The sequence below is a fragment of the Eretmochelys imbricata genome, chromosome 10 (assembly GCF_965152235.1).
Source record: "Eretmochelys imbricata isolate rEreImb1 chromosome 10, rEreImb1.hap1, whole genome shotgun sequence".
In the NCBI taxonomy this organism is placed as follows: Eukaryota; Metazoa; Chordata; order Testudines; family Cheloniidae; genus Eretmochelys; species Eretmochelys imbricata.
Window position 1 is genome coordinate 6,929,020 of NC_135581.1, and position 25,207 is coordinate 6,954,226.

The window sequence follows — 25,207 nt, forward strand, 5'->3', positions numbered from 1 at the left end:
CGTGCCCTGCCACACCTCCTCCACTTTCTAGTAGCCTCCTTACCACAAAGGGAAAACTGGGGGGGGTCCCACTTGGTGGGAGGGTCACGGGACCATTTCACCAGCAGTCAGGTAAGACAACAACATGGTGAGACTTCGCTACAACTCACAAATCAATGCAGGGCCCCTCCAGCCGATCAACCGTCACATGACTAGCCTAACGCCCTGCAGGAAGGCTGGGGTCCAGAGGCTACCTGCACCCCTCTGTTTATTCCAGGTGCCCCTAACGAGAGACCCAGATATACAGGCGTTTCCACCTCAGATGAGACCCCTGGCCCATCCAAACCAATCCTCTGCTTCCAGCAGTTACCAGCACCTGATTCTTCAGAGGAAGGTGAAACGTCCTCAGAATTCACAGGCCATCTGTGCAATGCTATGGACGGGAAAAGGCTCCCTCCAGGAATGGTACTGCCGCCCTGCTGGCCATGTGCCCGCATGGGGAGTCTCAATGTGGAGACGATGCAGAGATGCAGCAAACAGATTTTCCCTTGTGACCTCGAACGGGGTCTGACCCCAGGCTTCCCCAAGGGGACGCCAGCATGCACTGGAATAACAATGGTGAGCCAGGGCAACTGGAACCACAGCAGATAAGACAGGCCAGCACTCTACAAGAGACGCTCGAGCTCAGAGGCTTTCAACCTGCGGCCCACGGACCGTTGGGGACCCACAGACTGTGTCGAAGATTTCCAAAGGGGTCTGCAGCGCCATTCGAAATGCTTCAGAGGTCTGCAAATGGAAGAAGGCTGCACAGCCCTGCTCCAGCTCCGCCAGAAGCAGCGGGGCCAAAGCAGGAATCAGCAGGGGAGGTCGTCTGGCCTGTGATATTCAGGGGGGGTCAGGCTAGGTGATCGCAATGGTCTCTTCCAGGTGTAACATCTGCGCGTTAAAAGGCCCCCTCCCTCCCCGCGAAATGGCAGAGAGCTTACCTGCTCGTTGGCTCGTCTCCAGAAAACTGCCAGGGCGAACACAGCCGTGATGGGCGGGGCGAGGCAGCTGGTCACAGACTGGATGTAGGCGTACAGCTGGCCACTGTTGGAGCTCTGCAGGATGGGGATCCAGACCACGCTGACGGCGACCAGAACCACTGTGACGATCCTGCAAGAGGCAGCAACGCCACGTGTGACGAAACGGCCGTGCCGCCAGCTGCAGAGAGGAGGAAGAGCTGTCCCCAGCGGGTGGCATGGAACATGCTCCTGCAGGAATGCACGTGTGAAGCCCGCCCAGTGCATGCAATATACACAAGGTACAGGCATGAGCTTAGCATGCAGCCCACATAAGGTACTAGGGGGGCACTTGTCTATGGTGCCCACGGCATAGGGTTTAAGGCCAGAAGGGACCAGTCCAGGGGCGCCAGAACAGAGGGGGCCCACCCAACCCAGCTAAGAATGGCCCAGGGAGCCCGGGCAGCTATGGGGAGCCATGGACCCTCCACCTGCCCAGGGTGGGGGGCTCTGAGAGCAGCCCCCAGCCTGTGTCCCCGCCTCCCAGTCCCCCCATCCAGGGCAGGTGGAGGGTCTGCAGCTCCCCACAGCTGCCCACACAGATCTTACCCCAACCCAACTCCGGCTTCTGGCTAGCCCAGGGGCGGGGCCTTGGGGAAGGGTGAGGCCTCATGCTCCCCCATTAGGAAGAGTCTGTGGCCCCTGGACCAGTCGATCACACACCAGGGTAGACGCACACTGAAGTTCAAAGCACAAGGCCAGCCGGGCCTTTACTGATTCCAGACACCAGAGTGGACTGTGGCTTTCTCCAGCGCTAGGTATTTCAGTTGCAACTGGGAGGATCAGTGGATTGTACTGCAGCCCTTCTGTGCTGGGTGCGGCTGGCACAGCTCAGACAAACCGTTCGAAATGCCAGGCACGGGCGCCAGGGTTCCCAGTGTCTGAGGTTTGGGGCTGGGACCCCTGCAGGGCAATGCAGAGCACGGAGCCGCACCCCTAAGCCAGACATGGAGAAAAGACGCTCAGGGTTCGTTTTCTTCTTGCCTCTCACTGAAACAATAGGGGGCCTTGGCACCCGAGGCGAAGCAGCCTGCTGGCTCCAGTCGGGCGCGCCTAGGGCTGCAGCTGTTTCACTTCCGTGAGTCCCAGCTCCACCGCTGCCTCTCCGCCCCCTGCCCCTGAGAGACACCCTGCTCCCACACTGCGCCTGGCAGACATGCAACTACACCTCCTTGGCGGGACGCAGCTGCGGGCTGGACACCAGCCACTCCTGAGGGTCCCCTGCTCTCCTGGCTACCTGGCTGCGACGTATCCCCAGCCTGCCAGGGCAGCTGCGTCCTCAGCCCCGGCTCCTGGGCCTAACAACGAACACTGCCCCGAGCCCGATCCCTTTGCAGGAAGAGAGCGACAAAACTCACTCACTCCATACAGTGTTGTGTGCTCCAAGGGGCACTGAACACTAACCTGGAGCGGATCCAGGGTCAGAGTGCATCAGAGTCTGTCTAAACACTGCACGAAACCTGGACCGCGATCTGCGTAACACCCGCTCTGAGCACGGTACCGGGGACAGGAGCCGCTCAGTGCGCTAATGACAGTCATATTTCACGGCCGACGACTTTGTCACCAGTGCAGACCTGCTGCTGCTCATGGAGCATGCCACCCTGTGTCCCTGCCGCTCCCAAAGCAGCCGGCAAGTCCATGCTGAAGTCGCCTTGGAGGTACCCAAACCCCTCCCAACAACAGGCTGGCTTACCAAGCACTCTGACCTTGCGTCCCCAGCTGCAGGGTGCTGCATGTCAGGGAGAGGGTTGAGGCCTGCAGGGCTGGGATTGCTTTTATTTATATCCCAGCCAAAATGCCCTCCGTTTAATTATAATAATCACAAGGCCCTTCCTTCTGGGTCAGATGCTTTGGAGAGCAGGCCTCTCAGACGGCGTGAGATCCAAACCAAGCCCACGCCCAGCCCTCAGCCTCCTCTATACGGACTCCGGCCAGCCCAAAGAAACGAGTCCGTAAGGGAAGCGTGAGCATTTCTTCGGCACAGGATTGGAGCCACAGGGCTTGCTGGGATGCGCCCAGACACCTGCTGTCATGGTCTGGCCTTGCGTCCTAAAGCAAATGCACGCCTCATTGGGGAGAAGGCTTTTTCACTCGCAGCGATATGCGCGGTTTGTGGCTAGTTCTCTCACGTCCGTGTGGCACCCTGGCTTTGGGGTGCGGCCAGTGCTCTGCGAGGGCCCTATGCAGGAGGCTGGCTCAGCAGTTTAATGGCAAGGTCCTAGGCTGAGCTGGATCCGGGAGCTCCCCGGGCAGCAAGGTGTGGGAGCACCAGAGAGGCCACGCACTAACCCCTGGGAGGGCGAACACGCAGCGCTGCGGTCAAGTGACCCTCCCAGCCCCAACGGCAGCCTCTGGTTGGCACTCAGAAAGCACGCTGACGTGGAAAGAGTCCCATCTCGCTCCCTCAGCCAGGAGCTCTCTGAGCGGGACTCAGTCTTGCAAGGGGTACAGACGAGTGCTGATCACCGAACTGGAGCTTTCAACCCCTCAGATCCCCGACAAACATGGAGCTCAAGGGACAAGATCCTGTGGGGGAAACTCCTTCCCCGGGAGACACTGGGTCCTGCAGGGCAGGGGGAGTCTGTCTCCTAGGGGCTGAACTACCCCATTTATCCAAAGAACAGGCGCAGGGGGCTTTTTACTCCCCCACCTCCGCGCAGGGCTTAGATACCCCAGGGAGCGGGAATGACTCCGCCCTGTAACGTGTGTAGTGAGGACGTGGTGGCGTGGGCTTTGGCTTGAGCTAGCCAGCCCAGGATAAGCCCACTGGGGACTCTGGGGACGTAGCTGGCCTGCTGCCATGTCTACGCCACCACATGGTCACTGCAATTGCCTGCACTAGCTAGATTAAAGCTCCCCGGGCTACAGTTCCGCCTTCGCTTGCAGGGCAGGTGCACCCAAAGGCTGCATCCTTTGGGCAGAGGCGGGCTGGCGTTGGACGCAGCAGTGCTGCTCCTGAATCAGCCAGCAGTGGGCGCCATTGAGTGGCACACTTTCTCCCTGAGCTCTGCAGCGCTGTGGCAGGGAGACGGTGGCTCGGCTCAGGACTCAAACCCAGGCCAGCAGCAGGGCCTGCCTAGCTTATGTCTAAGGGTAGGTCTGCACTGCAATTAGACACCTGCAGCTGACCGGGGCTCATGGGGCTCAGGCGAAGGGGCTGTTTAACTGCAGGGTAGCTCACCTTGCAATGGTCCCAGTGCCCGTGCCCCAACCCGAGCCAGAACAGCTACGCTGTAGTTAAACTGCCCCTTAGCCCGAGCCCTGGGAGCCTGAGTCAGCCGGCATGGGCCAGCTGCAGATATTCATTGCAGTGTAGACAGACCCTAAAGGGGTTAGGTCTCATCCTCGTATCAAAGCAGCGTTCTCCTGTTACAGCTCTGAGCAACCCTGCCCCGGGTAATTCCAGTCCATTATGAGTGCCATGAAACAGAGCAGCACCTCAGCCACGCAGCAACCCTCTAGTCCTCTCCCATTTCCTCTCCCCGGCTCCGGCACTCTTGGCTTTCTGACTCTTTGAGGCGTGCTCTGGCCTGAATTCCCCCATCAGGGTTTGTCTGTGCCCATCGAATCAGCTTGTGTTTAGTCATCTGCTCGTCAGTGCTGATAAAGCTCTGAAAGCCCCCCCAGGTGTGTCATTCTTAATCGTCGTGATTCGCGGCGCTGTGCAATCGCACGGGGAAGACCGCACCCCAGCTCTGGGAGCCTCTGTATCCGAAAGGGACAGGGGAGCTAGAGGGAGTGCAGAGACGCGCAAGAAGGATGACGAGGGGGAGGGTGGCCGGGCGGACTGGCTTACAAGGCAAGACCAAGAGAGCTAAATCTATAGAGCCTGGCTAAGTGATGACTAAGAGAGAGAGAGTAACAGGCTACGAGCCATGGAAAGATGTAAAGGGCCAAGAACAAGAGACATGAGTGTGATCCACGGGGGTGGAGGCAGGGGGAATGGAGTGATATTAAAAAAAGGAATTTATAGCCTGAATCTTAGGACGTATTCCCTGGAAGCAAGATGCAGTGGATTGTACAGTGTATCCACAAAGCACAGTCGATCTCTCTGTCTTCCCATCTATTATTAGTAATTATTACTTGTATTATCACAGCACCTAGGAACAATAGTCATGCACCAGGACCCTGTTGTGCCGGGTGCTGGACAAACACAGAACAGAGAGTTCCTGCACCAAACAGCTTACAATCGAGCTATATACTGTGCCCATCATTGTGGTATTGGAACAGCTGGTATCTCCAGGGAAGCTGGGGAAGCCCCATCTCTTAGGCCAAAAACCCCATACCTAGGAAACACACCATACTACACAAACAATGGCTTGAGCCCAATAACTCGTGTAAATGTATATAAGAGACATGTGCATTTTTGTCATGTTACCAGTGACAGGCCCCGGATCTTCCTCCACTCCAAGGAACAATCATAAAATAAACAATTACACTTTCATCCCAAGAGCCTGAAGTATTTTACAACAACAAAAAAATAAGCCTCACGGAGGTTAAGCCACTTACATCCATCAACAGCAGAGCCAAGAATAAAGACCCAGGGATCCTGACTTCCTGCAGATTCATAATTTTTTACAGCACTTAACCATCCTCTGATGAAAGGTGTTAGGTGAGTGCAACATCACATCACTATTGCTACACTGAGTTATGCGACACAGATTCCCTAGGCTAAGCCATGCCGAGTTGGTTGTATTCTTGGCCCAGAATTAATCAGCACATTGTGAAAGAGCTAAGCTAATAAGTTGAATCATCTAGCAGGCAGAAGCCTCATTCCCAGACTTCCTTTTGCTGGATGGTTTTTAATGACAGCATCTTTATTTACAGGAACATTAGGTTACTTCATTTTCCAGCCTCTTTCTCTTTCTGCTCACGCCCCACCAGCAAATGGATTGTCACGAGTACAAAAATAGACGAAAGAAAAACAATTAGGCGAGGTATGTTCCTGTTTCATCAGATCTGGTCTCAGTTGGATTGACCAGCCAGGGGAATTGTCCCCGCATATTTACAGGTGAAAATACATGATCCTTTGCAAAAGCTGGGCCATAAAGGGGCCCCACCAGCCAGCTTTCCAAATGGTAAAAAACACACTGATGAAAAGCCAAGGATGGGGGGAAAATTTTTTGCCACCCATGTGTTTTCTTTTTAAAATTCATAGGGAAACATGCTTGCAGTTTAAAAATAAATACGCCTCTCTCTGTATTGTTTGCAACCCCTAAATTGCAGCACTGTGTTAGCCCAAGAAAATCACAAAGTGAAACTGACTATAAACCGAGGTGAAACTGACAAGCCCAGTTTTAGTGTCAGAGCTGAGAGAAGTCCAAGTAGTAAACAAACAGCTTCAAAGGCAGAAAATACACTGGTATTTTAAAATTATTTTGCTCTTATTAATCACAGGGGGTTAGTGGGAACACAGGAAAAGACACGTGGCTGTAGGGTTTTACCAGATATATGCGGTGGTGCCTACACTCACAACATTTGGTGTTTCTTCTTAAAGCCCCACCTCCTGGACTCAGGGGACTACGTGAGACTCTCCGCTCGCATTTAAAACAAACTAAGTTCCTAGCCCTCCAGGTCGCAGAGAGAAGCCTGAAAACATGCACCCTGATGGCTCCGAAACCAGAATGCAAATCAAGACCTTCATGTTTATTATTTTTAAATTCCCATGGTTTTTTAAAGGCATGGGGGTTTGGCAACACTGTATGCAACTAACCTCCATGATCTGGGAAAGCTGCACTCAGCGCACGACCGGAGGGAGGAGGGGAAAGCTGACTTTAAGGCCAGGTCTACGTTAAAAAGTTAGGTCAACCCAGCTGCATGGCTCAGGGGCCTGAAAAACCCACATCGGTGAAACCGACCTAACCCCCAGCATAGACAGCGCTAGAGTTCTTCCATTGATCTAGCTACTGTCTCTAGGCAGGTGGATTACCTAGAGCGATGGGAGAACCCCTCCTGACACTGTAGGGAGAATCATAGAATATCAGGGTTGGAAGGGACCTCAGGAGGTCATCTAGTCTAACCCCCTGCTCAAAGCAGGACCAATCCCCAATTTTTGCCCCAGATCCCTAAATGGCCCCCTCAAGGATTGAACTCACAACCCTGGGTTTAGCAGGCCAATGCTCAAACCACTGAGCTAACCCTCCCCAAAGAAAGAGTATCCTGAATTCTGGCGGCTGCTGTATCTCACACTGGCTGCCACACAGCCCATCTCTGGAGGTGGTTAGGACACCCAATCCTGCAATCTGTGCTGGGAGGTGGCCTAGGGGGCCTCTGGGGCAGCTCCATGTCCCTCAACAATTCCAGTGCAAGGGGTATGCTCCCCGGGCCAGTGAAACTGGCATTGGGGTCGCTTTGTGCTGCCAAGCAGATGGCTCAGGGCCCAGGCTCCGGCTCTCCGGGGGAAATCCGGAGTGACTCTGCCGATGCCAACAGAGCAAAGCGGGTGTGAGGGAGATCGCAGTCAGGGCCATAGTTACACCCTTTGCTACGGAGTCTCGGGGCAGGTTCATCCATCCCAGAGACAGAGGGGAGGCAGCGTGCACCAACCCTATCCAGAGAGCCATCGCAGGGACCCACATCGCAGTGGGCCCTCAGAGCCTTGACCCATGGAGCTCCCAGGTGCTGGAGGCAGTGAGGACACTCACAGGGAAAGGCGCGAGGTGCTGCCCTGTTCAGCCCAGGACCCAAGGGAGCAGCAGCATGTGCCCCCAGCCTCCCAAACAGAGGCTGTCTGTAATAAGCCCTGGAAGCCTTGCTCCCATTGGTGCCAGGCGAGCTAAGCTCAGGGCCAGTGGCATGGGATCAGATGAGTTGCCCTATATGGAGCCAGGCTCTATTTCCAGCCAGCAACAAGTTATAACTGCGGCGGGAAGCCACCTGCCCTTTTTTGCTGCCAGCCCTCTGCCTGGCATCGCTCGCCCTGCCATCAAGTGTCTCCGACAACAATAATGCCAAGGAGGTTGACTTGGCACCAGCACTCCCAGCCACAGGAAATGGGGCTGGGTTCATGAGGAGTTGTCTAGCACTTGATTGGCACACGGAGCCCAGTAAAATGGGCCAGCATAATGGATTAGCAATTACCATGTGCATTCAGGGAGCACCTTTCAACATGGGGCAATCAAAGCACTTTGCAAGCAGTAATTAATTGTGCTCACAAGGCATTTGTGAGCGTGGCTTCGGTGTCATTATACCCATTTTATAGGCAGGTAAACTGAGGCATGGGTTCCACTGGGGGATGAATCAGGAAATGGGAATGTGCGGGGGGAAACAGGAGAGACCTCCCGACCATCTTGTCTGTAGGAACCATCCCAAGCTAAGTCATTTGCTCCATTAGCAACATGAACATCATTAGCACACCAGAGCACTTTGCATTTCATAGCACCTTCCATGTGTGCAGGGAGAGAGCTGGGGAGACGACCCTACCCCCTCAGCCTTCATGGGAGGGCTTCCAGGTCAGGGGTGAGGCCCAGAGAGGGGGTGGGGGGAAATCAGAGGATTTCATCTCCACAGCCATCAATCCATCACCAGCGCAAACTGTCTCAACAAAACGTAGATGAATTTAAGAACTAACTCTTCTGAAGTGATGACCTAGATTCCTTTATTATTATTGTCACCTGCATTCTGCCTCGCTCCCAGTCCTCAGAGGGCCCTCCCCATCACACAAAAGAACTAGGTTAACCATACACCGTTTCCCCCTAAATGAAACATTCCCTGTCCTAAGCACAGCACAACAGTAAAGGGACACTGTCTGGTCAAAAATCAGGGGCTCAAGACTATTCTTGCTTATACTGGTTTTACACTAGTATAATTCCACTGACTTAAGTGGAGTCACTCCTGATTTACACTGGTGGAACCCTATTGACTTAAGTGGAGTCACTCCTGATTCACACCCGTTCAAATGAGATCACAATCAGGCCCAAGCCCTTTTAGCTATTTTTAAAGCACCACTTGCTCTTGAACCACTTTTATAAATGAAATCATAATAAAGAATAAAATACTAATCGCTCCTTCTTAACCACAGGGTTTTGCAGCCCTTCTGCGAGCTGTTACTTAATAGGTTGTACATTAATCTTCATGAAAAGGAAAATGACTGTCTGACTCTGTCACCTGCCCCCCACCCATCCCCCTACCTTCCCAGCAGCAGCAGCTCCCGCTCCTTGGCATCCCGCCGGATCTTCTTCCAGATGTCCATGGTGAAGAGGGTACTACTGCTGTTGAATACTGAGGTCAGGGAGGACATCAGGGCAGCCATCATCACTGCAATCATTAACCCTCGCAGCCCTGGAGGAGAAAAAGATGGACCATCGGACTTCAGGTTTCATCTCAAAGGAGCCGTGATACGGCTCTGATCCAAAGCCCACTGTCTTTCCATTGACTTGACGGGGCCTGGGATCAGGCTGTGTGAGTTTAGATTGTGAGCTCTTCGGATGGACAGCACCTCAGGCAACAGGGCTCTGATCCCTGGGCCCTCTGAGTGACGCCATAATGTAAATAACACTCATGGGCTATAAAAAAAGATGCACACAGCACCACTGAAATGCAGCCAGCCAGGGGAGGGAGGCAGCAGCCCGGTTAGCACGCCGCACAGCAGCGAGTGGCCAATCTCTAGCACTTCTGGAAAGTACCATGGGAGCGTTAATTTCCACAAAGAGCAGACAGGAGCTCACTTTTTAAGATTTCAGCTGGCCTCATGGCATGGTACACATTCATCGGAGGATTGCCTAGTGGTTAGAGCAGGTTACTCTGAGCCAGGACACCAGGGTTCTATTCCCAACACTGCCATTAATCAGCTGTGCCTCAGGCTCCCTACCCCGAACATAAGAGGTGAGACCGCTCCCACCTCCGTAAATGGCTCTGAGGTCCTCATGTGAGAGGCATTAAATAAAGATTAATGATCTGGATGATGGGATGGATTGCACCCTCAGTAAATTCGTAGATTATACTAAACTGCGGGGAGAGGTAGATACGCTGGAGGGTCGGGATAGGGTCCAGAGGGACCTAGGCAAATTGGAGGATTGGGCTAAAAGAAATCTGATGAGGTTCAACAAAGGACAAGTGCAGAGTCCTGCACGTAGGATGGAAGAATCCCTGGCACTGCGACAGGCTGGGGCCCGACTGGCTAAGCGGCAGTTCTGCAGAAAAGGACCTGGGGATGACAGTGGACAAGAAGCTGGATATGAGTCAGCAGTGTGCCCTTGTTGCCAAGAAGGCTAACGGCAAATTGGGCTGCATTAGTAGGAGCACTGCCGGCAGATCAAAGGAAGTGATTATTCCCCTCTATTTGGCACTGGTGAGGCCACATCTGGAGTATTGTGTCCGGTTTTGGGGCCCCCACTACAGAAGGGATGTGGACAAATTGGAGAGAGTCCAGTGGAGGATCAGGGGGCTGGGGCACATGACTTATGAGGAGAGACTGAGGGAACTGGGCTTATTTAGTCCGCAGAAGAGAAGAGTGTGTGTGGGGGGGGGAGATTTGATAGCAGCCATCAATTATCTGAAGGGGGGTTCCAAAAAGGATGGAGCTCAGCTGTTCTCAGTGGTGGCAGATGACAGAACAAGGACCAATGGTCTCAAGTTGCAGTGGGGGAGGTCTAGGTTGGACATTAGAAAACACTATTTCACTAGGAGGGTGGTGAAGCACTGGAATGGGTTATCTATGGAGCCGGTGGAATCTCCATCCTTAAGGCCCGGCTTGACAAAGTCCTGGCTGGGATGATTTAGTTGGGGATGGGTCCTGCTTTAAGCAGGGGGTGGGACTAGATGACCTCCTGAGGTCCCTTCCAACCCTGATCCTCTATGATCCTATGACAAAGGATTATTATACAATGGCTTGACGCCTGTTCCTGCCAATGCATCCGTGGTGCTTGATGTCACCCCCGAGGGGTGACAGGCTAACCTGCCCTCTTGGGGACCGGGACCTGCGGGGCCAGGTATCCTAAACCAGCGACTTGCCCCACCTCCTCCGGCGAAATGAGAATCAGTGCAACCCAAGTGCAAAGTCCTTGGAGGGAGAGAAGAGACAGGGCCGGGGAGGAACAAGGGGTATAAAGGGAGGGTTCTGGTTGCAGATCCAGGCTGTGGTACTCGCCGAGTGAGGATCCCCCGATTCCTGGCCTGGCTCACCCAAGCGTGGAAGGGACTGCTGACCTCACTACAGGAGGGAGATCCCATTCCCCCACCACGCCTTGTGCTCTTGGATTCGACCAGGCACTTATTTCAATGACTTGTGGTTTTACAGCAAGGGAAACAAAGAGGCGACTGTTATCAGTGCCTAGGAAGAAGAAAAGGAGTACTTGTGGCACCTTAGAGACTAACCAATTTATTTGAGCATGAGCTTTCGTGAGCTACAGCTCACTTCATCGGATGCATACTGTGGAAAATACAGAAGATGTTTTTATACACACAAACCATGAAAAAATGGGTGTTTACCACTACAAAAGGTTTTCTCTCCCCCCCACCCCACTCTCCTGCTGGTAATAACTTACCTAAAGTGATCACTCTCCTTACAATGTGTATGATAATCAAGGTGGGCCATTTCCAGCACTAATCCCGGTTTTCTTCCCCTTCCACCCCCCCCCCAAAGAAACCCACGCTCCTCTGCCTAGGAAGGACACCCAGGGGGTGGCCAGCAGGGTGCTAAATGCAGCAGCAGCTGTAATCCTGCCAGGGCCTGGAACAGCCTGGCTAATTCCCCAGTTGTCAGGCTTTCCACTTCCTCATTTGGGAACCCTCCAGTGGGAAGCCCCAAGGCCGTCAGGTGGTTTTGTTGTTGGCAGAGCGCTCCCTTGGGCATGGCTGGAAAAAGGAAGCAGCCCCACCCCCCACAGGACACACCCGGGCACGCAAGACCGTCAGCATTGCCCGGCACTGCCAGCAGCGTGGCCCGGACTTACCACTGGGCATCAGTTCGACCACCAGCTTGGGGTAAGCGATGTTGGAGCAGCCCACCTCGGTCCCGCACACTCGGACGCACTCGTCGGGATCGACGCAGCTGACAGCGTCTGCAACGACACGGAGAGAAGCAGCTCGACCCCGCCGAGAGCACCCGGCCGCGGAGCCGCTCCAGGCGAAGGGAGCCGCAGCGTGACCAGAGTACAAACCCTTGCCCCAGGAAGGGCTCGCACGGGAGCTCCAGCTGCAGGCCTGAGAGCAGAGCTGGGTCCTGATTGCCCACAGAGTGGCTACCGAGCAAGCTTCCCCCACCGACGGGCATCAGCCCTGCCCCGGGTGGACGCCTGCGAAGGCAGGGAGGGTGAAGTGTCATTCCCCAGGATCTGTTTCATCCTGGGCTGCCGACAAGGCTGCCAATCAGTGTTTTGGTAACGGGGACTCTTGTCTTCGGGCACTGGACTGAGCCCCGCCCCTGCCACCAGATAGTAACCTTTGGTCGCTACTGGCCTGGACTGGATTTGAACCAGAGGCTTAGCAATGAAAGAAAGGCAGGGTGGCCTGATGGTTAGGGGCACTAGCCTAGGCTCTAGAAGACCTGGGGGTCTCTTCCCTGCTCTGCACCAGATGCGTGACTATGGGCAAGTCATTTAGCCTCGGTAGGCCTCAGTTTCCCCATCTGTACAATGGGGATAATAGCACTGCCCTGCCTCAGAGGGGTATGATGAGGATGATTACATGACAGCCTGTGGGGTGCTTAGCTCCTGTGGTAATGGGGGGACAGGAAGCGGATAAGTGTCATCGATAGAAAGAAGCAATGGTCTATTAACAGTTTTCTGAGCTGACCTGGTCACCACCCAGGGCAGAGGGACGGTATCACCGGGACTCTCCTAACCCACTTCAGCATCACTCCATCCATTCGTTAGGATCAGGACTGGCAAAGTGCGGTGTGATTGCCGGTGTCGTGGCGTTTCAGGCCAGAAGGGGCCATCAGATCAGCTAGTCCAACCCCCTGCACATCATGGGCCCCCCGCACCCACAGACTGAATCCACCCGCCAAAATTAGACCAAAGGATTACAGCCCCCCAGTGTCCTGACTCAAAACCATCACTGCTAGGGCATCAAGCTGGCATTGTGATAATCACTGGAACCGAACCAGTACCCAGCAGCTCCCGTCATGTCTCTGAGGGCAGAGGCCCAAAGGGCCCAGCACCCAGCACGCGAATTATTTAGGGGTTTACGTGGGCATTGAGTCCTTTTTTATCGTCACTGCAAATCACGGGGCGGAACTGACAGAACGGAACGAAGGGCGTAAATATCAGCGCATCCATCTACAGCTTCACACCTCTTAATCCTTTCAACAAAGGGAGGGAGTAGCCCACACTCATTTCCACCTCTCCTTTATGACCCTCAGCCACTCCCCATATCTAACTCCTTTCAGAGTCACTCCCTGGAACATCAGTGGTGGTTGGACTGGGCCTTTGGATCCAAGGCTCTCCAGCAAACCAGACTGGCAGAGCAGAGACAGGTCTCCATCCTTCCAGCCCATGACTGATCTTTGTACAGACTGTTTAAAGGACTTTTGCAAAGAGGCCATTTCCTCCTCCCCACAACACCCAGCACTTCTTATACTGACTGGCCCTAAATATTCAGGCAGGGATAACATGGACAGCCACAGTAGGACTGACCTGTCAGCAGCATAGATGCCTGTTAGAAATAAGAAGAATAGAATAGGCCAGACTCCTCCTGGAGTCCGGTGGGAAAACTGAGCTGAGCAAACCCTCACGTTTGCAGGTGAGCAGACTCCGAGCCAGATTCTGCAGCTCACAAGCCGTCTGTAGCCAGCAAACCCAGGTTAGGCAGGATGACATAATGGTTAGAGCTGGGGTGGGTCTGGGCATTTGGAAACCTGGTGTTCTAGTCCTGGCTCTGCTGTGTGCTCATGAGCAAGTTGCTGAATGGCTCGTTTCCTCATCTGTAAAAAGCTGCTTTAATTAATGGTTGCGAAGGGCTTTGAGCTCCTTGGATGGACGACGGCACTCTAGAAGGGCGAAGTGCTATGTTCGTATTAGTCCAGCACTAGTAATGAAGCAGCCAAAACAATAAGCTCTGCCCGCCCACAGCTCCTCTCACCACAGTGAATTGCAAACAGGAGTTAACGAAGCCTCGCCATAGCCCAGGATTTCTCAGATGGGGAATCTCAGGCGCAGGGAGGTGAAGTGACAGGCCCGTGGTCAGACAGCAGGTCAGTGGCGGAGCTAAGCACAGATCCCAGGCCCCTCATGTGCTGATGCTTCGCTTTGCGATTTCCAGTTTTGTTTCAGATGAAAAGCTAATGAATAACCAAAATGGCCTGTCCTCTAATTAGCATCATCCTTTACTCCTAACTCTGCCTCCAGTTTTTCTGGACCCAAGGCTGGTCCTGTTTGTTAGCTCTGTCTGAGTTTGCTGAGCGAGCTGTGCGGTTCTCAAACGTGGCGCCTGGACTCCTGGAGCCAGGGAAGGGAAGTCTTCTAGCTCGCAGGGAAAAGCAGCCCTGGCTGTCTCTCTCAGCTGTAATCAGAGCAGGGCGAGCCAAAGCAGATGCAGGTAAGCAGCAGGGCGGATTTAAGGGCCCGATCCTGAGGAGTCAGGGATCGAACTCCCATTGACTTCAATGGGGCAGGATCAAGGAGACTATTCAGGGCGTGGGATGCGTTACGATCTCAGGGCTAGACCGTGGCCCAGCTTGTGCGACCCCCTACCGAACTAAAGGGGCATTGTCTTCTTCCCTCTGGCTAGCTACGGGCTGCTCCTGGATTTGGGTCAGGGTCATCGATCCCGAGGAGGCAAAAATAAATACTACGAATTCTTGAGGCCCGAACTCCTGAGCTGCAGCTGGATGGCACAGATTGACAACTTCCCTTCCCAAGCCCAGCAGGGGCGGAGCTCAGCTCAGCCAGCGACGGGGAAAGGCGGCAGCCCGGGGGCAATGGGTGGAGGGTGCCTGATCACAACACTCATCTGGGCAATACCAGCCATGCGGGCGCCCGCCCTGGCTCTTGGCACGGGTTTAACTCGTCCCTACCAAGTGGGTGGCTAATAAAATAATCATCAGAAGTAATTGATGGATGTAGGAAACACCCCCCACACAGAGGCATTCAGAGCTCCAACAAACACTCGAACACAGGACGGTTCCAAACAAGCTACAGCCTGAGCCATGGGGCCATTAGAAAGGGGGCAGGTTGGGTCCCACACAGGGGCAGGCAGTGACTGAAACCAAACATAGGGGCAGAAAGTGGCATAGCTCCACTGACTTCCAACCCAGATCCTTCACTGCAGACACAAAAGCCTGGACGGGCCCCATTCTTGCCTATGGGCACCTAAGGGAAGGGGCCCAGCTCTGGGATGGGCAGATGGCTGTTTTAGTACCCAATGAGCAGATTAGCCCATAAAGTGGTGACCTGAACCCCCAGATGTAGAACTGATGTAGAACCTGAACCCCCAGATGTAGAACTTAGTCCAGATGTCATAGAATCTCAGGGTTGGAAGGGATCTCAGGAGATCATCTAGTCCAACCCCCTGCTCAAAGCAGGACCAATCCCCAATTTTTGCCCCAGATCCCTCTCCAGGATTGAACTCACAACCCTGGGTTTAGCAGGCCAATGCTCAAACCACTGAGCTATCCCTCCCCCCAGTCTTAATCTTTCAAACAATCCCCTTTGTGCTGGCTCCAAGTTCCCCTCCCACCTGGGAGGAGAACCCTATAAACATCCACAAGGCCACCTCATTATCCTCCTTCACATCCCTCCTTTGCCACAAAGCCTCCCAGAAACTTTCTAGGTTACTGGTGTGCTTAGACACCCTCTCATTTGATTCCTTGTACTCCCCCATCTGTCTGCCTGTGTCCACCTGCTGTCTCGTCTTAGAGTGTAAGGGCTTCGGGGCAGCCTATCTTGTTGTGTGTCTATACCGCGCCTAGCAGAGCATAGTCCTGCTCCGCGGCTGGGGCTCCTATGCACCACGGAAATACAAATAATTACCACTATCACCACCAAATGCATCCTGGGTTAACTAACTCCACAGAGTACAGCACATTCAAGCTTTAAGCTAAGGGCCAGACGCTTTATACGAGCCGGGGATCAGACCACTGGACTGTGCATGTCTTCTCCAATTGATGCTTCGTTCAAATAGATTCTTCCCCAAGACCGTGTGATCCCATTGTAGGTTTTATGACCTGATGGATCCCTCTTCCCCTTAGCAGCTGGTCCAATAAGAGGCATTGTATGAGCCTTCCTCGTGAGCCTTCCAAACTGAAATTTCATACGGACAAAATGAGAAAGTCAGCAATTTTAGTACTAGTGTGCTGGGAGGCTTTTGTATTGTTGTGTCTGATTTTGGAAGCAAGTAATTTTCAAGTGAGGTGAAACTTGGGATACACAAGACAAATCAGACTCCTGAAAGGCGTACAGTCGCCTGGACAGGTTGAGAACTGCTGCCTTAGAGTTGGCTGAATTCAGAGTGAACAGTCTCAAAGGGATTTTGTCACGGTCCATTAACAAAGCCTGGGTATTTTTCTTTCTTTCTTTCTCCCAGTTGTTCATTTAACTTACTCTCCTGCAGCAAGTTCTAGGAAGCACATGAAATTGTAGCCATCCTTAGAGGCTGGTTCACCTAAAAAGATAAAAGTCTACTATAGCTACTAGCTACAGGAGGTACTCTCTTAGCTCAGTTGGTAAGGACTCATCCTGTTAGCACTGTTGGCCCTGGGTTCCAATGCCACCATTAGGATTGGTAGTACTTGGTACAGCAAGGGTTAACAATTAGAACCGGTCCGAAAATGGAGTGGGGTGGTACCCGCAGAAACCTTTGATTTTTCATAACCACTGAAAACCTTTTGGGCTTGGGGGCTTTGTTTTGTTTTCATGGCAATTCAAACCCATCCTGTCCTCAAACCCCCATTTTCCACTCAAATAACCATTTCCAAGGACAGTTTTCAGCATGCTTAGCCAGTCAGGCTAGGCAGTGCTCCAGGAGCTGGTGGTAGTTCGAGGACCACAGCTGGGCACCGTACCAACACACCCAGAGAGCTGGCAATCCACGAACCAGGAGCGAGAGCGTGAAAGCCCCAGACAGCCCGTCTCCTTTGCTCATCAGAGCAAGATCCAGGAAGCAGTGCTGGGAGCTGGAGCTGGCAGGGCTGATGAATCAGCTTCCTGTGCTCCTCCTGCCTAGGGCTGGCTTTGCAAGCGTGTGTGCTCCCCCGAAGGGGTTAATGGCCGAGGCAGATATTGGGAATGTTTGAAGACAGCAGCATGTGATTGCAGGTGGGGCAGGGCGGAGCTATGAATCACTCTTTTTTTTTTTTTCCCTCTTCTTTTCCTTTCTTGCTGTTACCTGTCCATGTCCACACTGCCTACCGGCAAGAGCCCTGCAAGAATCCGGCTTCCGGCCCCAGGAACCCTGGAGAAACTGATCAGGCAGCAACAGGCAGGATTTTGCTGCAGGGAAATAAAACGGCTGATCCCATTTGGAGAACTTCAGATCAAGGGAGAGAGAAATAAAGACAGGAAGAATCGGACAGAGAAACCCCCACGGCAGCTGCCTATCTGATTTTCTGGATTTTTTTAAACGGTTATTTTCCTTCGTATTTTATTTTATTCTATTCTATAGTCTCATTGTGGAGAAGGGCAGGCGGCGAGAGGGAAGTGGATCTGGTGGTAGAAGATTCCAAGGGATTGTGCCCCTATCAAAGCATCTGTGCGTGCGAGCGAGTCGCCTGTCACCTGGCTGGCAGCACTGGAGACCTGGGAGTCAGAGGAAGAATCAGCTTTTCTCTGGTTTTGTCTCACACGGAGGTCGCCTGGGCTGGGCAGAGCCGATGAGTAAATGAGAAACCAAGCCAGCATCTCCTGAGCGGAAATAGCCAAAGAGGCAGGAGACCTGAGGCAGAGTGTGGGAGCGTTTTGTGGAGAAGCCAAGCCAGCCGGAGGAAGGAGAGGGGGGACCCGCTGCTGTGTCTAACACAAGAAGGAGAAAAAAAAGCTAAGTTATTTAAAAAACAGGAAATAATTAACTCTTATTTATTGTCAGGGTCTAGCCTTCACTGGTGTCATCGGCTCCCTTCTGTGTCTGACGGTTTGCTGGGGCTATGGCTCTCTCCCAGGTGCAGTGTCTGGATGACAGTCATGTCAACTGGAGATCCAGCGAATCCAAGCCGGAGTTCTTCTACAGCGAGGAGCAGAGACTGGCTTTGGAAGCCCTGGTCTCAAAGGGGCCAGAGGCCTTCTACGAGGTCCTCAAGAAAGAGAGCATCCGGGACTTCCTCTCCGAGCTGGAGCTTAAAAAGATCATGGAGTCGCTGGAAACGTACGACCCGGGTTCGGAGTATATCCCACGCCACGGGGCCGGGGACAGCGACGGTGACTGCACCAGCCAAGGGGGCGAGGGAGAGTTGGCGCCCTCTTTGCAGTACTGGCCCCAGAGATCCGACCGCTCCATCCCGCAGCTGGACCTGGGCTGGCCCGAGACCGCCGCCTACCGGGGAGTCACCAGGGCCATGGTGTACATGCAGCCGCCCATCGACGGGCAAGCGCACATCAAGGAGGTGGTCAGGAAGATGATTGTCCAGGCTCAGAAGGTGAGATGCATGCTGATTGTTAGAGCACGAGTTAACTCAGCTGTCCAGAGCGGGCCAGATCCCAAAGTCCTCCTCAGCCAGGCAACCCTCACCCCAGTGCCCTGCAAGGGAGGTCTGGCTGAGTGATGACTGCAGGGGCCAATCTTATGTATTATCTGTTCTTCCCCATTAAGCTTCACACCCATACTTATGGCTCAGATTTTGCTGCAGGTGAGAGAAAGAGCTGGAAACCTGATCCAGCTTCCCCTGGAAACAATGGGAATCTTTTCTTTGACTGCCCTGGACCCTTGGCAACCCAGAGCCTGTGGGGATAAGAAAACACAAACTCTTTGAGCTGCTACTTCTCTCCAAGCCCAAAGTATCAGCTTTCCCCTGATAATTATCTCCAGGGCCCCAGGGAACCGCACGTGGCTCTGCAGAGTACAAGGGTTCAAATTCTGCCCTGGTGTGAACAGGTGACGGCTGCTGGCATTGCACCAGCTTACATAAGGGCTGAATCTGGCCCAAGGTCTTCCTGCTAGTCCTTGTCAATTTCATCCTGGTTAACAGATGATGCAAAATTGATTAGTGGCTTGCACAGTCCAGGAAAGTTTGATCAAAAACAATATCTGCCCCATTTCTGCAGCAGACTTTCGGTAAGACCCTCCCCAAGGAAAAGGTCCCACACCTGATTACATCCAGCCTTCGCAAAAATGAAAACAAGCTGCTTTGCTGTATCTTGGCATGTAATAATGCTCTGATCAAGACCTTGAGATCGACTTAGCCACAATATATTGGTGGAGGGCAGTGAATGGCACATGGAGAAGTCATGATATGGAGATGGACTGGTCTGGGAAGTGTCTTCACCCAGAGGGAGGGTGATTGGGATGGGGGAAGTGGTGGAAGCAGATAGAACAGGTATGTTTAAGGAAATGAGGGCTGTGTACGGAGGGCCTCCTGGGACCAGCATGTGGAACGCCCCTCCGCAATAACGCAGGGACTGAGCAGGCGCTGGGCCTTGGTGTCCAATGATGCCACATATGGAGACTCAGGCTCAAAGAGGGGCTCTGCCCCAGCCTGGCTGTGTGACTCCAGGCTAGCCATCAGGCCAACATTTTCAAAGGTGACCTCAGACTTCTGCTGCCCCCCAGCTTGGGGTGAGTGATTTGCATGACTGCGCCGCGTAGGGAGCTGGGGGGGGCTCAGCCCCTTGGAAAAGTAGGTGTCTCCAAAATCAGTGTCCACTTTGACCAACCTTGGCCTTGACCTGTCCCTGCCTCAGTGTCCCCACTGACTCCGACCTACCTCACCTTAGCGCTGGGGTGAAAGAGGAGGGCCGTGAGTTGGCACTTTCCTCCAGTATGGAAACTCTTCCACCTGATACTCCTGAAGGCATTCTGTGCCAAAAAATTAAAAATTCTGCACACAATATTTTAAAAATCTTCAAAATTCTGCAAATTTTATTTGTCAAATAAATGTGGAGGCTCCAGCATGGCAGAGGGGAGCAGAAACCACTGCCTGCACAGAGGTGGGAGACGACTGTGCAATCCCCCGCCCCCAGGGCACGGACTCAGCGGTGAGGCTGCAAGGACCAGGCCTGCCCCAGAAACACCCCAGGGCCCTGCCCCTGTGCCAAGTGCACCAGGTGTGGGACAGGCAGGCTCAGCAAGGAAGGATCCAAGTGTAGAGGGGCTCAGTGTGAGGGGAATCCAGGTGTGGATTGAGAGGGTTCCATGTGGGGCAATCTGGGTGCGGGCTGCTCAGTGAGGAATCTGGGAGTGGGCGGATCTGGATGCACAGGGGCTTGTTGGGGGTTCTGGGTGCAACAGTAATGGGACTCTGCAGGGAGGTCAAGGTGAAGGTGGTTGGGGCTCAGCAGGGAGGGGTCTGGATGTGGAGGGCTCATTTGGGAATCCAGAAGCTGGGGAGTGGGGCTCAGTGGGGTGGGGATCCAGGTGCAGCTGGTTGGGGCTCTGTGGGGTAGGGATCCAGGTGGCTCATCGGGGTGGTTCAGGTGAAGAAGGAGTGGGACTCATTGGGGGGGGTTCTGAGTGTAGGGAGGGTGAGGCTCGGCAGGAGGGTGTCAGTATGTGAGGGTCTGGCTGCACGGGGGCTGGGCAGATGGGGAAGCAGCTCCCTGTACAGGGATCTCTCCCCCTGCAGCTGAGGAGCAATGGGTGAAGGAAGCCAGTGGGGGGAGGTTTGCAGAGCTTCCTGCAGCTGGGATAGAAATCTGGAGGTGGGTCTGACACAGAGCCGGATGCCATGCAGGGGAAGAGGAACTCCCATCTCCTCCAGCCCTGCCTGGACTAGCAGCTGAGCCTGGCAGAGGGTAGGAGCCACCAGCTGGGTCTTCCCCAGTCCTGCCCTCTGCCCCACTGTGATTTACTGTGCCCTGGGCACCCGAAACAAACTGCTCGGGAGGGTCACATGACCACTCTTGTGGTTTCTCTTTGCTTCCCCATCAGAAAGTCATTTTTCTGCGGGGAACCAAAGAAATCTGCATGGGGCGTAAATTCTGCAGGTGCGCAGGGGCGCAAAATTCCCCCAGGCGTAATCTGAGACGTACACACAGAGCCTTCTCTGCAGGCTGCACCGTGTGTGCTGCACGGAAAATGGGGATCAGCAGCCACAGAGGTCACACGTCCTGAGCATTTGCCTTCTCCCCTGCTTGCTCTTCAGTCAGAAAAGCAAGGCAGGGAGCTTCCTTGATGTTTTAGATCCCAATGGGAATAACAGCCAATCTTCATCCAAATATAAACCACACCAAGTGTGTCTTCAAGGCCCTTATCGCCAGAGGGCTGTGTATTTGGAGAGGGCAGGTTTCCAGCGGGCCCTGTAGCAGGCAGAGAGCATGATCTGAGAACACGTTTGGACCAGTTCTGAACGCGGGCTGCCGGGTGCGGCCGGGGCCTCACTCTCTCAGACGTGCCATGATCAGTCCTCGCCGCCAGCCAAACAGCATCTGAAACCAGTTTAGAGGGGAGCCATCTTTAAACCAGACTGAAAACCTCTCACTCAGGACGTGCTTCCGGTAGCAGAGCGGCTTTGCGTTTGAGTGGGCCTCAGCCTGGCTTGGGATGGGGGGAGGAAGGCGCTTAATTCCCCTCTCAGCCCGCTTGGCTGTCGTCGCAGCCGAGCTGGAGTCTCCCAGGGAAGGAAGGGCTGGCTGAAGGAACCCAAAAATGAGGGGAGAATGTTTCTCATCCCCCCCCTTGTACGTTCGGCTCTGAAGGCACAAACTGGGGCTCCAGGGGGATGATCCAAGAGAGTCGTTTTTGTCTTGTGCCCCTGGCATAACGCTTTCTGGCCTGTCCCTACATGCCCCCAGAGGTGTTTGGAGCCAAAGCAGCGTTCTGTTCACACGACGCAGGGCTAGACCAAGTCCCTCCGACTTCTACTGCAGCCGACGTCCCGGGAGCTGCCGCTGGGGGGTGCAGGAATGCGGATCCCCATGGCTGCCTAATGAACAGCCACACCCCAGCTTGCAGAGCGTGGTCCAGCTTTCTGCAGGGTGCTAGGGCCAGGCGGACGGTCGACACCTCGGCCACGGGGTGCAGTCCCCTGAGGAGGCACCGAACACGAAGCCAGGGAGCCAGCACTTCGAGCCAGCACTCCCCGCAACGGGCCATGGACTGCGGTCGCCCACCTGCGCCCTGACTCCGTGACGCAGGCGGAGCCCAGCCGGGTGTGCTCTGCACCTGTTCGATCGCTGTGTGGCAGACGTGGCGGGAGGAGATGGAATACGGGGCGAACGGACCCAGGCAAAGCATCCCCTCACCGTCAGGGAGAACGTCCTGTCTTTGGGCCTGGCCTATCGTCCCTGACCCTGGTTCAGACGCTCCCTGCTGGCTCTGCATTCTGGTCGCTTCCCTCTGACTCATCCCACCAGGCAGATGGGCTCTGCATTCCCACTCCTTGCCTGCGGCTGGGCCCCTGGCCCTCCCCTGGCCCAGACCCCTTCGTCCGGCTGCTGGAGGCGGCCTGGCTGGTTGGGACGTTGCCACCGCGTTTCATGGACATCACGAGCTCTCGCACCTGTCCAGCCGCCTCCCTGTCGCCATCCCTGTGTGCACGCGTCGGGATGGACCAAGCACCCGTGGGGGCCTGGCCGTGTCCACCGCTGCCCCGTCCGCACGCTGAGCTCCCAGAGGGGGGAAATAAAGAGGCTGCATTGGAGCCTCGCAGCAGCAGGAATCCCTGCTCCAGACAGAGCAGAGATGCATGCATGGCGGGGAGGGGGATCCTTTTGCAACAGCATACCAATTCAGCGCCTTTCAGATTGATTTAGCTGGGGAACAGGGTTTGTGCAAAGGGGTGGGGAGTGGGAGAGACAAGAAGTATGATCCAGTTGCTCAAGAAGGGCTCAGGAGATTTGGGTTCTGCTCCCAGCAGTGCCACAGATTCCCGGTGTGACCGTGGGCAAGTCACTGCCCCATTGTGCCTCAGTTTCCCCAGCTGATGAGGATAGTCTCCCAGGCAGGGGGCATCGTGAGACTCTGTTCGTTGCCCTCCATGATGTGCTTTGAGATCCTAGAGCAGAAGGTGCTCTAAAAGGAATGGGGATTATTAGGAGTTTACGAGTAGCCGGATTTCTCTGGTCATTCCATTGTTTATGCCACTCAAGAGAGTATGAGCCAGATCCTGACCTGGTGTAAAGGGGTGTAGCAGCCCCATCAGCTATGGAGCAGGCTTGCAGTTGCTATCCCTGCAAAGTTAGCCAGGTCAGACCTTCTCTCTGCCATACCCACGGTTGCTGCTTTCTAGCTTCAGAGGTTTTCTTCTTACTGCGCTTAGATCATCTGGGTCATCCCATGATGAAATGGAAAAAGTGCTACAAGGCATTTTACCTACATCATCTGGAATTTCCTATTACAGCCAACGTGACTGTCTCCTGCCGACAGCTTGTTGCTTCATGTTCTGGGTGGGCATTGCCCTGCGTCTGGCTCTGAAGCAGCTGGGAAGCACAGCGGCCTTTCTTTCCCTGGCTTAGGATAGCGATCCTTCATGCAGACTCAGCACTGAGCCCTGATGCCAGCCGCAATTTGGAGGCTGAGCACATTTGGCCCATTCCAAACTAAAAAAAAAAGAAAGAAAAATCCCAACACCAAAGCAAAACGCTGGGGCTGCTAGATGTCTACATAAGAGCAAAGTTCGGGCACCCACGCCAGCACAGCCATCAGCTTAGTTTGCATGCTCCATGGGAAGCCAGGAGGGCATACACCCCTTCCACTGGGTGTTTATTACTTAGCAAATTCTCCTTTGGCGGAGGGGGAAGCAGCTCACTTTCTCAAGATAAACTCCAGTTATTTAGACTACAGCTTCTCAGAGCTTGTTCAGGGCTACATGCATCTGTCTGCGCTGATTCAGTCTGACGAAGGGGATGTATGCCCACTGGGTGCTAAGTTCAGGCAGGGCAGCGTTATCTAGTGCAGGGGCTCTCAACCTTTCCAGACTACTGTACCCTTTCAGGAGTCTGATTTGTCTTGCGTACCCCCGAAGTTTCACCTCACTTAAAAACTACTTGCTTATAAACTCAGACATAAAAATACAAACGTGTCCCAGCGCACTATTACTAAAAAATTGCTGACTTTCCCATTTTTACCACATAATTATAAAATGAATCAATGAGAATATAAATATTGTACTTACATTTCAGTGTATAGTATATAGGGCAGTACAAACAAGTCATTGTCTGTATGAAATTGTAGTTTGTACTATCTTCGCTAGTGCTTTTTGTGTAGCCTGTTGTAAAACTAGGCAAATATCTAGAGGGGTTGGTGTACCCCCTGGAAGACCTCTGTGTACCCCCAGGGGTGCGCGTACCCCTGGTTGAGAACCGCTGGCCTAGTGGTTATGGGACAGGATGGGAGTCAGAACTAAATCCTACAAACACAAAATTAAGCCCTCATGTAGGTATCTGCAGGATCGGGGCCTACATGGCTAAACATTTTGCTGAGTTTAGGGACTAAATGTAGTTTTGGGACATAGTTGGAATGGTAACCAGGAGAAAAAGTGGTTATGGATGTGGAGGCAGGAGTCCTGAGCTCTATTTCTGTCTCTTGGTGGGAGTATTCCCTAGTGATTAAAGCAAAGGAAGGAATGCAGAACCCCTGATTCTATTCCTAGCTCTTCCAGTGACTTGGTGAATGACTTCGCTGTGCCTCAGCGCTCCCTATCTGTACAATGGGGATACTATAGACACGAGACAAAGAGACACTATTCAGATTAGTTTTAGGGCAGGATTCAGGTTCAAGAACACACCAGGATTAAAGCAGACCTGAGTTTTGACATGGCATTGAAATCTCATGGACTATTCTCATGAAATTCTGACCCCAACCAGCTGAAAACCTCACCGGCTCAAGAGTACTCCCATCTCAAATAGGGGAATTCTCAAGCGATCAGTTGTTTTCACAAGATTTTGGCTCCAGCGGAGCTGAAATCAGAATGTATCAAAAATACTGGCCTGGAACAAAACTGTAGGAAGTGTTTTCTGAATCTGCCCTCAGAGTTTGCATTAGAGATTCTAGGTCTGGTTCATCTCTAGTATAATCAACCTTATCTACCTGCCAAGGAAGTTGTGAGGTTCAATTAATTACTGTTTGCAGAATGTTTCATGAGACACCGATGAAAGGTACCAGAGAAGGGACAGAGACAATTAATATTAGTCATCCCACTTATA

The 25,207-nt window shown here is 53.6% G+C and overlaps 2 protein-coding genes across 2 annotated transcripts in view; one reads left to right on the top strand and one right to left on the bottom strand.

Annotated features, from left to right (window-relative positions):
• Positions 1-25,207, bottom strand: part of SLC5A10 (solute carrier family 5 member 10) — an 80,144-nt gene that overhangs the window by 4,773 nt on the left and 50,164 nt on the right. Inside the window, exons 10-12 of the mRNA XM_077827998.1 lie at positions 11,933-12,040; positions 9,170-9,320; positions 966-1,134 (exon numbers count right to left, since the gene is read on the bottom strand). Coding sequence (XP_077684124.1) covers positions 966-1,134; positions 9,170-9,320; positions 11,933-12,040 — 428 coding nt within the window. The remainder of the gene's footprint in view (positions 1-965; positions 1,135-9,169; positions 9,321-11,932; positions 12,041-25,207) is intronic.
• Positions 18,058-25,207, top strand: part of FAM83G (family with sequence similarity 83 member G) — a 29,535-nt gene continuing 22,385 nt past the window's right edge. The window contains exon 1 of the mRNA XM_077827997.1: positions 18,058-18,546. Within this exon, the coding sequence (XP_077684123.1) occupies positions 18,058-18,546 (489 nt within the window). The remainder of the gene's footprint in view (positions 18,547-25,207) is intronic.